A 12,510-nucleotide genomic window follows, 5' to 3' on the forward strand; every position below is an offset into this window, starting at 1 on the left:
ACACAGTATCCCCATCTGTGACACAGGGATGATAATACGTATCAAACTCAGACGGATACTGTCAAGCTTAATTCATGACTATAAAGCCCTCTGAGCTCCTTAGATGAAAGGCATTATATGGGCCTGATCCAAAGCCCATTGCAATGAATGGTAAGACACTCATTGACTGTAATGGGCTTTGGATCAGACCCAAAATACATAAGTTCAAAGTACTTATTGGTATTATTATATCAAATCAAATGATAGCTACCCAAGAATTTTTATCTTTAGACATTAAATGGGCACCTAAATGCATACAGTATCTGGGAATTTGAATTGAGTTATATAAGCAGTTATCCCAGTGTGATAGAAGGGATACCGTGACTTAGGACTTCTCTACGTAGGGAAGTTAGTGTGCAGCAAGCCAAGGTATAAATCTACAGCACACCAGTTTGACACACAGTAATTCACTGTGTGGATCCTGCTACCACGCACTAAGTCTGTAGTGCACTTTGACATCCTACTGTTTCAAACATCAGAGCATTTTAACATTTTGTTATTGAACATTTAGTGTGCTGTAGCAGGATCCACAGTGTGAGTTAGTGGATGTCAAGGTAGCAAACTACAGATTTACATCCTGGCTTGCCATCCACTAACTTACCATGAAGACAAGCCCTTTCTGTGGTGGAATATAATGATGCTCTCATATAAAATGAACAGTATGTCTAAATTACTTATTGGTATAAGCTTAAATGTTTCCCATTCTCATTATTTTGGAAACTCAGGAATATTTTTCTCATTTGCCGTCATTTAAAAATAAGTTCAGTAATACAAACAACAAAAGCTAAGGGTGGTCTGGTATTCCTCGAATGCAGAGAATACATGGGGATGTTGTCTCCTACAAAGGTTTTATTGTTTGGGGCTTGAGATGATTTAGGAGTGGACAACCAATGAGTAACTTATGTAAGTTTTCCTAATGAGTTCCAATCAAAACATTTTTACCACTTCACACCATCAAATACTCTGTGTATGCCAGATATTTTATAGAAATACATTTTTAGAAGTGTTTTAGCAAAGTTTTGGGTAAGTAAGCCCATGTTAGATAATTTAACAGAAACATCCAGCTAACTGTTTGAAACACTGCTGACTATAATAATTACAAAAACTAAGTTTACATAGAAGCTCTTTTCCCCACATTTTCCTTTTCTTCTCTCTTCATATAGTCATAGTCTTCTACCTGTAACAGTGCTGGAATTTCAATGATCAACAGATCGTGGTAGTAGAAGAACATAGATTATTTAGTAAGAGCACTGTACCTGGTGGGGGGAAGTGAACCTCTTTTCATATGTCAGTCGACTCGCTTCCATCGAGAATCGGAAACTTTTCCTTCTGATACTGTCCTCTGATTCAGATTTGGGGAACTTTTCAACATCTCCTTTGTCCTCTGCTTCAGACAGTTCCTTCTGTCTTCTTTTCTTCCTTCTGTTTCTCCTTTCTTTAGCACTCTTTGAGCTCAACTTCGATGCTTCTGAGGAACTTTCCAAGAGCTCCCCTAGTCCCCCTACTCCACTCAAATCTCTTGACGCAACTGACGCTGCTGCTACTGCTGCTGTTGCCTGTTGGTTTACAAGGTGTGGTATTTTTAGAATGTAGCTAGCTAACAATTTTATATACTTGTACTGATTTTTATTATTATCAGTGTAATCAGTTGCAACTTGCAAGTAACATTTCAATCCGGCAAACATTCTCAAAAAAAATAAATTCAAGACAATTTTGTTTAGAGAAATATTTAGTTCCCTATTATATAGAGCACAAGACAACAAAAGAACTAGTTTAAGTCGTAACATAACAGCACAGCTCCCCAAAGACAAAGGTACAATACATTAGCTTAAAATCAAAGTAGTACAAGAAATCATGAGCATTGCATCCTCCATGCACTTCAGATCTATGTGCTTCTCCCTCTCTCATGAGAAAGGTAATACATTCTACTACAGAACAACTCAGCTGGTCCCCTCTGCCTGTTCACAGTGAGAACTACTGGTTGTTCTTTCTGTATGGAGATATGTAACTCATACCATGTGACTTGATCCATTAGAATAGGTAGAGGGATTGATTGACTTAACCATTGGTGCAAAGAGACATTTAGGGCAGATCCAGGACCTTTTCCTGGGGGTGACTGTAAACTGTTCTGAAATGCTGCAGTGGAGGATATGTTGGGGAAGCTGCCAGGCCTCCACAGGTTGACAAGGTCAGAAGATGTGTGACTCCAGAAATGGCTAATTTTGTGTGTGAAAAGAAGGATCAGTAATTACCCACCAAAATAACATCATATTTGGTACCAGAGTTATTCAGAGTAGATGTGATGTACCTCTCTGAGAGGGGAGTGGCTATATTTTTGGTTGATGTTAGAGAGGGAATTGTTAAGCTATCTTAGAACCTGGCTTCAGGTGGGGGGACAAGCCAAGCTGTTTGCTGGCCTCTCCTTGTGGCATGTGTTCAGTGTCAGTACTCATTTGATAGGGGAGCTGGTTCTCTGATACACTGGAATTTAGGGGCAGACTTAGGGGAAGGCATCCCCAGAGAAGCTGGGGAATGGGGTTGTGGCTCCTAATGTGTTGTGTAGCAAGGAGAAAATCCACTTTTCCAGCCCATTTACCCTCACACAAGAGGAGGGCATTGGAGTCCTAGCCATAGGCTTGGATCAGATGCCGTGAGGCTGGGGGAGCTGATGACAACCCTCAAACAGGTGGAAAGGAATGATGATCCAGGCTATATGAGTTGTTCCTGGAGTGTTCCCAATGAGTAATTTAATAAAGTTGTGGCCTAAATAAACCATATCTGTTGCATCTTGTCTTTCTTCCTGTGTGTCTGGGACAAAAGTTCTACATCCCACTCTAAAAGAACTCAGCTGGTTCTTTCTGGCTATTCATAGTGAGGATTAATTGTTGTTCTTTCTATGTGGGCTTAGGAAACACATTCTTCTTTGAGTAGTGTCCCTGTGGGTGCTCCACTTTAGGCGTCTGTGTGCCCCTCCACCTCTAATCAGAGATTTTTGGTAGCAGTGTCCCATTGAGCCTGCACATGTGCTCTCCCTCCCTGGTGGGCGAACCCCCCTCACTTCCTTCTCTACCACTCTGAGGGAAGGAGCAGTTGTCCCTTCCTGATCTGTGTCATTAGCATAAGTAGTGTTTGTTTTGTTACCTTTAGGGAGAACAAAAGTACTCAGGCTGGTGTTTTATTTTATTTTATTTTATTCCTGTGGTTTAAAAAGAAAAGAGAAAAAGGAAAAGAACTTCACTTTCCTTCCCTGTCTGGGGGCATTTCCCTCCTCCACCCCTCCCCCGGGCATCTAGTAGACTCATAATTATTTTCTTTTTCAGTTAAAAAAAAAAAAAGTAAAGACCATGTTCTTCTGCATATTCCTCCCTGCTAGAGGATAACAAGCCCCTGCCCAGGGGCTTGCCTGGCTCTCTCTGCTCCAAGCCGTGCCTCTCTTGCCAGAAGTCAGTTCCTCTAATGGCCAGAAACTCACTGTGCCTGGGAGACCCTCACAGAAGTGTTTTACCTGCCACACCTAAAACTGCAGCCTCACAGGAGCTGGGAGCTGAAATAAAAAATTCCTCCCTATAGAGAAAACACTTCAGTCTGCAGGGGACTCCGGTGGGTGTTGACCCCAGATCATCCCTGGAGCCTTCACTTCAAAAGGGGTCGAGTGGTGAAGAGGAGAAGAGAGAGAGAGAGAAAAAAAAAAAGAAGAAGCCACCAGCAGACTCTCCCTGGGAAGGCTCCTCTGAGCAACTGCCCAGCCAGAGGGGTGTTCCCCAGTGCGGCCATCTCGGCACCGACCCCGGGGAACTGGCCAGCCAGAGGGATGATCCCCAGTGCGGCCATCTCGGCACCGACCCCCGAGCAACTGGCCAGCCAGAAGGGTGTTCCCCAGTGCGGCCATCTCGGCACTGACCCCCGAGCAACTGGCCAGCCAGAGGGAAGCTCCCCAGTGCGGCCATCTCGGCACCGACCCCCGAGCAACTGGCCAGCCAGAGGAGTGATCTCCAGTGCGGCCATCTCGGCACCGACCCCCGAGCAACTGGCCAGCCAGAGGGGTGATCCCCAGAGCGGCCATCTCAGCACCGACCCCCGAGCAACTGCCCAGCCAGAGGGGTGTTCCCCAGTGCGGCCATCTCGGCACCGACCCCGGGGAACTGGCCAGCCAGAGGGATGATCCCCAGTGCGGCCATCTCGGCACCGACCCCCGAGCAACTGGCCAGCCAGAAGGGTGTTCCCCAGTGCGGCCATCTCGGCACTGACCCCCGAGCAACTGGCCAGCCAGAGGGAAGCTCCCCAGTGCGGCCATCTCGGCACCGACCCCCGAGCAACTGGCCAGCCAGAGGAGTGATCCCCAGAGCGGCCATCTCGGCACCGACCCCCGAGCAACTGGCCAGCCAGAAGGGTGTTCCCCAGTGCGGCCATCTCGGCACTGACCCCCGAGCAACTGGCCAGCCAGAGGGAAGCTCCCCAGTGCGGCCATCTCGGCACCGACCCCCGAGCAACTGGCCAGCCAGAGGAGTGATCTCCAGTGCGGCCATCTCGGCACCGACCCCCGAGCAACTGGCCAGCCAGAGGGGTGATCCCCAGAGCGGCCATCTCAGCACCGACCCCCGAGCAAATGGCCAGCCAGAGGGGTGATCCCCATTGTGGCCATCTCGGCACCGATCCCGGGGAACTGGCCAGCCAGAGGGGTGATCCCCAGTGTGGCCATCTCGGTACCGATCCCGGGGAACTGGCCAGCCAGAGGGGTGATCCCCAGTGTGGCCATCTCGGTACCGATCCCAGGGAACTGGCCAGCCAGAGGGGTGATCCCCAGTGTGACCATCTCGGTACCGATCCCGGGGAACTGACCAGCCAGAGGGGTGATCCCCAGTGTGACCATCTCGGTACCGATCCCAGGGAACTGGCCAGCCAGAGGGGTATTCCCCAGTGCAGCCAATACCAGCAGAGGAACCTCTTGCTGTTAGCGCAGCTGCTGCTCCGGGTCCCCGGGAAGCTCTGGAAGCTGAAACCTGAGAAGGGGCTTCCTGCTGTGAGCTCTGCCCTGCTCTGAGCTCTGCTCTCTGCAGGACAAGGGGTTCTGTAAGCTCTATGCTGCTCTGAGCTCTACCCAGGGCAACTACTGCATGGACAGGGCACAGTTACCGTACCATCTCTAAAAGAGAGACACAGAGAAGCCCTGCTGTGGCTCTGCTTCCGCACTGAGACACCAGAAGCTTCCACCATCATGCTCTAAGGAGAGGGGACAGTTACCGTATCATCTCTAAAAGAGTGACATAGAGAAACCCTCTGGTACCAGATGCAACAAAAGTCCCATCTAGGAAGCGTTCTGCACCTTCCCAACGATTGATATCAACTACAGACACTCCTCTGGGGTTCCGGATGAGCCCATGGTAACACAGGTGCTCTGATACTCTGGAGACCTGTGGCCTCAGTACCCAGGGAGAGACAATTACCATACAGTCTCTAAAAATAAGCACCAACAAACTTTTTGTACTGGGCAAAACTCTCATTTAGGGAGTGCTCTGCCCAACTATCGGTACTGACAATGTACCACGGACCCGCCTCTGTGGTACCAAATGAATCCATGGTACTGCATGAGCTCTGCTACCCTGGAGACCTGATGATTGGGGAAGAACCACAATCCCCATTACTTGGTACCAGGACCGCGGTATCGAGCACATCCTGGCACCCAGAATCGCTCTTAGCACTGGGTTGTATACTGCCAATACCCCAGGCAGTGGCACCCTTACCCACTGATGAATCTGACACTGGCCAGGAGGAGATCATTCCCTGGCCTTTCAAGGTGGCCCACCATCACGCTACAAGAGTCATCCCCAATTCCATCACGCCAACTGCTTGTGCCTGCCTTCCTGCCTCTCCCTCCCAAGGCCATATTGTAACTCTTCAGGTATATACACACACATGGCGCAACTGTCTCCGGTGTCTCTCAAGGAGAGTCCACTAGATGGTTTGCTACAGCCTGGCACCTGAGCCAGGGCAGGAGAGCACCTGAGCCAGGACAGGAGAAAGCTTTTTCAGAACAGGTAAGAAGGGGGAAGGGGGGGAACCACACCTGAAGAGGAAGCTATCTCTTCAGCACACTTCTCCTCATCTCTCCCAGATGAGACTGTGCTGCCCCATCCCTCATCACTAGGTGAAGATTTAAGAACTTTCTCGATCTTACCAAGAGGGTGGCAGACGAGCTGCAGATGCCCTTACAGGAGGTGGCAGATACACATCACAAGTTGGTGGAAATTCTGTACACTATCTTCTCATCTAGAACTGTCCTCCCAATTAATGAGCTGATTCTAGATCCTACCAAAATCATCTGGCAGAGCCAGCCTCCATTGCACCAACCAGCAACAGAGTGTAAACAAAAAAACCCTACATCTCTACCCAAAGAGGCAGACTTTGTTTTCAACATCCGCAACCCAACTCCAATCCAATCCAATCATAGTGGATGTGGTTAATACATGAAGCAAGCAACATAACGCCAATCAACTCCATATGATCAGGTTTTGCAAGATGGCGTATTCATCGACAACATTACTGTTTAGAGTCATAAATTACCAAACTGTCATGGCCAAAACAATTTTGTTAATCTTGGGAAACCCAGGATGTTTCTGAAACATTACTGGAAACACAAAAAGAACAGATTCAGACCATCCTTAGAGAAGGTCAGTTAATAGCCAGACCGGTCCTAGAGACACCACTGGATGTAGCTGTTACAGCTGCCCGCCCAGTCTCCATGACAGTGGTACTGAGGTGGGTTGTGGGGATTGGTTTTTTTTGTTCGCTACACCTCTCCAGCTTTTTTGGGGGGATGAACTAATCACGGAAGGAGTGAAAATGTGCCTTTCTACCCTTTTCCACCTCCAGCCCTGCTCTGATCACAACTCGACTGGACCCAGTGACCTGCCCTGTAATGGGTGAATCCTTCTCACTTTCTCACACACACAAAGAAGCATTGCACATCACCCCTATTCTCAGATTACTCCACTGACTCCCCATTCATTTAAACAATAATTTTGCATAGACTTTATCCAGCTTTTGTTTCTCTCTGTTCCCCACTCTTCTTGCTATTCTAGCATCAGTCTCTGTTGCTTCATGCAAATGCACAAGTACAGTGGCAGCTGTCTGGAATAGCCTCCAGATAGCCTTCAATTTAATTAATCTCCATCTGCTTTCAGATATTGCCTGAAACCTTATCTTATCCCCCTACTTGCCTATAGAGCTTTGTTTTTAACTTTGTAACTGCATTTTTTAATATAATGTATGAAAAGTACTAGAGAAAATAAAGTTTATATTAAATGTTAATACACATAATGGCTAAATTTTTGAACAATTCCATATCAATGACAATAGATATCAATACCAAATTTGAAAAAAGGATGTACCATTGCTAATATATGTTTTTATTCTCCACAATTCTGCTCCTTTCTGATTGATTTGAAATGACAGTGTTTAATGGCTATATATGCTATTGCAGATAGTGAAGAAATCTTTCTTTTCAAGTTAAAGACAGGGGGCCTGATTATCTGTTGCCTTGCGCCTTATGGAGTCATTTATACCTGGTCAAAGTAGGTGTAAAATAATACGTGTGTAAATGACTAGAGGATTCTGATTTGCTAGCATTTTACACCCAGTTTGTACTGACGTAAATGACTAGACTAGGTGCAAGGCAGTGGAAATGCAAGCCGAGAAATTAGATGTTGGGTTCTCAAGTATAACACATTGTCAGACAATTTGTCTTTGGATAATAAACCCTCATACAACAGGTGTATATTAAAAATTACATTTTCTTGTAACATTATTTGTTATAAAAGATTATCCAAGAGGTAATTCCATCCATCACCCCGTTGTTACTTAAAGCATTTATATCCTTTTCTAAGGCCCTAATAGACTTAAGTGTGGTTACAACTAGGTATGTGCTTAAATACTGTGCTGGAACGAGGCCTATGAGAATATCCTAGTACTAATACCTTTCCTTCAGTCTTTTTTTGTTCTGAATGTTTGGGAGGGATTATTAAATAGAGCAGCTCTGAACATCCTCTCATAGACTATAAACCAGAAGCAACTTATTTTAATGCCACCTGACTTTTTCACAACTGTTATGAGATCTGTAACCCCAGGATGTCATCAATATCATGCATGGTAATTCTCCATTATAGCCAACTTTCCGTAACATTGTAATCACCAATCTTTTACCAGTAGAATTTTACGGTGAACTTAGTAACAGTGGTTTACTGCGCTATGAATTTGGTTTCTTGTCATTTTGTTGGTGAGATTATAAATTGTTGATTCACTTAATAAACTAGTTACTTTAGGTGATAAACAAGGCTTCTTGTTTTTCAGTTAACTGTTCAGTATATTAGATATTATTACATGTACTAATTTATGTGAGTAATTTATAATTTTAGGCATAAGAATAAGGACGTGCAGAAACAGACAAAGTACATTTTTTACACGGAAAATACCTGAGCTTCTTCTTGTTGTTTTTTTAGCTGTTCAAGCATCTGCTGAAATTCTGCCTCTTTCTGCTCTGCTTCTTCCAGGGTTGCTTGATTCTGTTCTTCATAGGCCATAGCAACAACAGCCAGGATCAAATTCACCAGATAGAAAGAGCCCAAAAAAATCACCAGAACAAAAAATATCATGTATGTTTTTCCAGCAGCTCGTAGCGTCTGGGGGAAAACAATTCCGTATAAATGTGTAGTGTCACTGCTAGTCTGATAGTATGTTAGTGATGCAATTCATGCTCTGATAAGTAGCAGTTTAAAGGGTTTGTCATGACTAGGGCTGTCAAGCGATTAAAAAAAATTAATTGCAATTAATTGCGCAATTAATTGTGCTGCTAAACAATAACAGAATACCATTTATTTAACATTTTTTGGATGTTTTCTACATTTTCAAACATACTGATTTCAATTACAACACAGAATACAAAGTGTACAGTGCTCACTTTGTATATATTTTTATTACAAATATTTGCACTGAAAAAAACCCAACGAAATAGTATTTTTCAGTTCACCTAATAGAAATGGAACGCAATCTCTTTATCAGGAGATAATGCTGCCCACTTCTTGTTTACAATGTCACCTGAAAGTGAGAACAGGCGTTCGTATGGCAGTGTTGTAGCCAGCGTCACAAGATATTTACATGCCAGATGCGCTAAAGATTCATATGTCCCTTCATGCTTCAACCACCATTTCAGGGGACACGTGTCCATGCTGATCACAGGTTCTGCTCGATAATGATCCAAAGCAGTACAGACCGACGCATGTTCATTTTCATCATCTGAGTAAGATGCCACCAGCAGAAGGTTGATTTTCTTTTTTGGTGGTTCAGGTTCTGTAGTTTCCACATTGGAGTGTTGTTTTTTTAGACTTCTGAAAGCATGCTCCATACCTCATCCCTCTTAGATTTTGGACGGCACTTCAGATTCTTAAACCTTGGGTCAAGTGCTGTAACTATCTTTAGAAATCTCACATTGGTACCTTCTTTGCATTTTGTCAGATCTGCTGTGAAAGTGTTCTTAAAATGAACATGTGCCAGGTCATCATCTGAGACTGCTATAACATGAAATATATGGCAGAATGCAGGTAAAACAGAACAGGAGACATACAATTCTCCCCCAAGGAGTTCAGTCACAAATTTAATTAACGCATGATTTTTTTAACAAGCATCATCTGCATGGAAGCATGTCCTCTGGAATGGTGGCCGAAGCATGAAGGGGCATATGAATATTTAGCATATCTAGCACGCAAATACCTTGCAACACTGGCTACAAAAGTGCCATGCGAACACCTGTTCTCACTTTCAGGTGACATTGTAAATAAGAAGCAGGCAGCAGTATCTCCCGTAAATGTAAACAAACTTGTTTGTCTTAGCGATTGGCTGAACAAGAAGTAGGACTGAGTGGACTTGTAGTCTCTAAAGTTTTACACTGTTTTGTTTTTGAGTGCAGTTACGTAACAAAAAAAATCTGTATTTGTAAGTTACACTTTCACAATAAAGAGATTGCACTTCAGTACTTGTAGGAGTTGAATTGAAAAAATACTATTTCTTTTGTTTATCATTTTTACAGTGCATATATTTGTAATCAAAATAATAATATAAAGCGAGCACTGCGCACTTAGTATTCTGTGTTGTAATAGAAATCAATATATTTGAAAATGTAGAAAAACATCCAAAAATAGTTAATATATTTCAATTGGTATTCTATTGTTTAACAGTGCAATTGATCACAATTTAAAAAATTAATCACGATTAATTTTTTTTAAGTTAATCGCGTGAGTTAACTGAAATTAATCGACAGCCCTAGTCACAACTGAATTTGTCTATTCATACAATTTTACCATATAAATAATACTTAGCATTTGATTCACACAAGGTTCTTACCAACTGATAAAGATTTTCCCAGAAGTCCTGAGTCATCAGCCGAAAGAGTGACAAGAACGCCCAACTGAATGTGTCAAAGCTCGTGTAGCCATAATTGGGGTTTCTACCAGCTTTCACACATATATATCCTTCTGGACATTGACTGTGTGAAGACAGAATATGAGGTGTTATAGTTAACTTTCAGTCCACTCTGACTCTGTGTTATGTTTCAGAACAAAATGCATTATTTTCATTTGCCATATCATCTATTATTTTTGGACAGTTGTTCTTTAGGAAACTCTTGTTAATTAAGATTTTGTGTTTTAAGACAATTCCAGAAGGCTCCCAAAAACCCAGCTAAGATAAAAATAAATGAAAAATGCCCCTTTAGTTTGTATTTTGTTGCTAAGTAGCACTTGCTTGTTTTCCTTAATGGAAACCCGTCAAACTATTTAGTTCAGAATTTCAACAGCCACATTTTTCAACAATAATCTTCAATCCAAACTAGTAATTCCCAGACAAAAAATACTTGCTAAAATGGAGGTTGTAAATAAAGCTGGGTGAATAACTGATTTTTTGGTTCACTGGCAGATCTGGAAAAAAACTGGTTTGGGTCAAACCAAATCTAAAAACTGTAAATTGAAAAAAATTCTGTTTCTGGTTGAATGAAACATGGGGCTGGACACAGACATTTAGGCCAGTGGCACTCATGTGGGTTGTGAGAGACCCATGCTGAATTCCCCGACCTGCCTGATATGGAAAAGTAATTTGAACTTCAGTCTCCCACATCACAGGGAGAGTGCCTTAGCCACTGTGCTATAGGTTAGTCTAAGGCAGGGTGTGCTAAATCTCTCTTGTTGGAGTGGTTCCATTTTGTATAAAGAATTAGGGTTATCAACTTTGTTTGGATGAATTCCTGGAGGTTTCATCACATGACATTACCTTTAATTAAAGATTAAATCTTTAATTCCTGGAGACTCCAGGACAATCCTGGAGGATTGGTAACCATATGAAGAATTCATTGGCGCAGCAGCTTGAAATTGGATCTCCCACATCATACGTGGATGCTCTAACCATCAGGCTATAGAGTCATCCTCATGGTCTTTCCAAGGCCTAATTATGAATGACTGTGAATTGCCACTATGAATGACAGTGTGTCAGGCAAAGAGAATAAGGATGCAATATTGGGGATGCAAATTCAAGTTCCTTTTCACATCCCAGGCAAGTGCACTAACCACTGGGTAAAAAAGTTATAAGGGAGGTCATAGCCTCAGCTTCCAAGCATAGGCCTCATTTATTTATTTATTTATTTTGTTACTGTTATTATTGGCCAAACATATTTGGCAAATTCACAAATAGTTTCACGTTGACCAAAACAGCAATTTCCAGTGAATAAATTATTTGTCTGAACATTTTCACTCGCTCTCGTTGTAAATATCCAGTAATTTAGAACATTAGACAAATGTGGTTCTAAGTCAGGAAGTCCACAGCTAAGATTAAGAAACAAATGTTTTCTGTAAATTGTTTCACTCTACACATTTAGTTTCTTGAGCTTAACTGGCAAGTATATTCCTTCAACTCTGCCCATTTGATTGGCAAAGTTGGCCACTCTGCAAGACCTATTTAGAAGCTTGTAAATTGCTTAGACCTTGTGGAGTTTTCAAAGGTTCAAATACTTGTATAAAACAAGTATTGAATTAACCAGCCGACGCCCAAAAAAGTATTAAAATGCTCTAGCTCATGCTCAGGAGAAAAAATTACAATTTCTAGGCCAATCTGCACCAACCTAGTTTGAGTCTTAAGATTCAGTTGGATCACTGAGTGCCCTTTAGCTGTTCTCCCTGAGGCAAATGCACCAAGAAGAAACTGTGAGACACAGAGACACAATTCCTCCCCTAGCTCCAGAGTGGAATAATTTACTACACTTTTTTATGATGTAGCATATTACACCCATGTGTTCAGCCCAGCTCTGCTGGCTGGTGCATGGAGGAGCTTCTTTGTGAATGGTGAATAACAGGCAAACAACCTCTGCTGTCCCCTCAATGCCTGGCTCCATAATCCAAAAAGATCCTAGGTGACTGCTTAGGAGATAAGTTTTCC

At 43.2% G+C, this 12,510-nt stretch overlaps 1 protein-coding gene across 2 annotated transcripts in view; it reads right to left on the reverse strand.

Moving 5' to 3' along the window:
• LOC102941549 (sodium channel protein type 2 subunit alpha) overlaps nt 1-12,510 on the reverse strand; it is a 111,965-nt gene that overhangs the window by 67,426 nt on the left and 32,029 nt on the right. For both annotated transcript variants that reach the window (XM_043525370.1, XM_027818996.3), the window contains exons 9-11: nt 10,432-10,573; nt 8,508-8,714; nt 1,296-1,595 (exon numbers count right to left, since the gene is read on the reverse strand). In XM_043525370.1, coding sequence (XP_043381305.1) covers nt 1,296-1,595; nt 8,508-8,714; nt 10,432-10,573 — 649 coding nt within the window. The remainder of the gene's footprint in view (nt 1-1,295; nt 1,596-8,507; nt 8,715-10,431; nt 10,574-12,510) is intronic.

The sequence above is a fragment of the Chelonia mydas genome, chromosome 11 (assembly GCF_015237465.2).
Source record: "Chelonia mydas isolate rCheMyd1 chromosome 11, rCheMyd1.pri.v2, whole genome shotgun sequence".
In the NCBI taxonomy this organism is placed as follows: Eukaryota; Metazoa; Chordata; order Testudines; family Cheloniidae; genus Chelonia; species Chelonia mydas.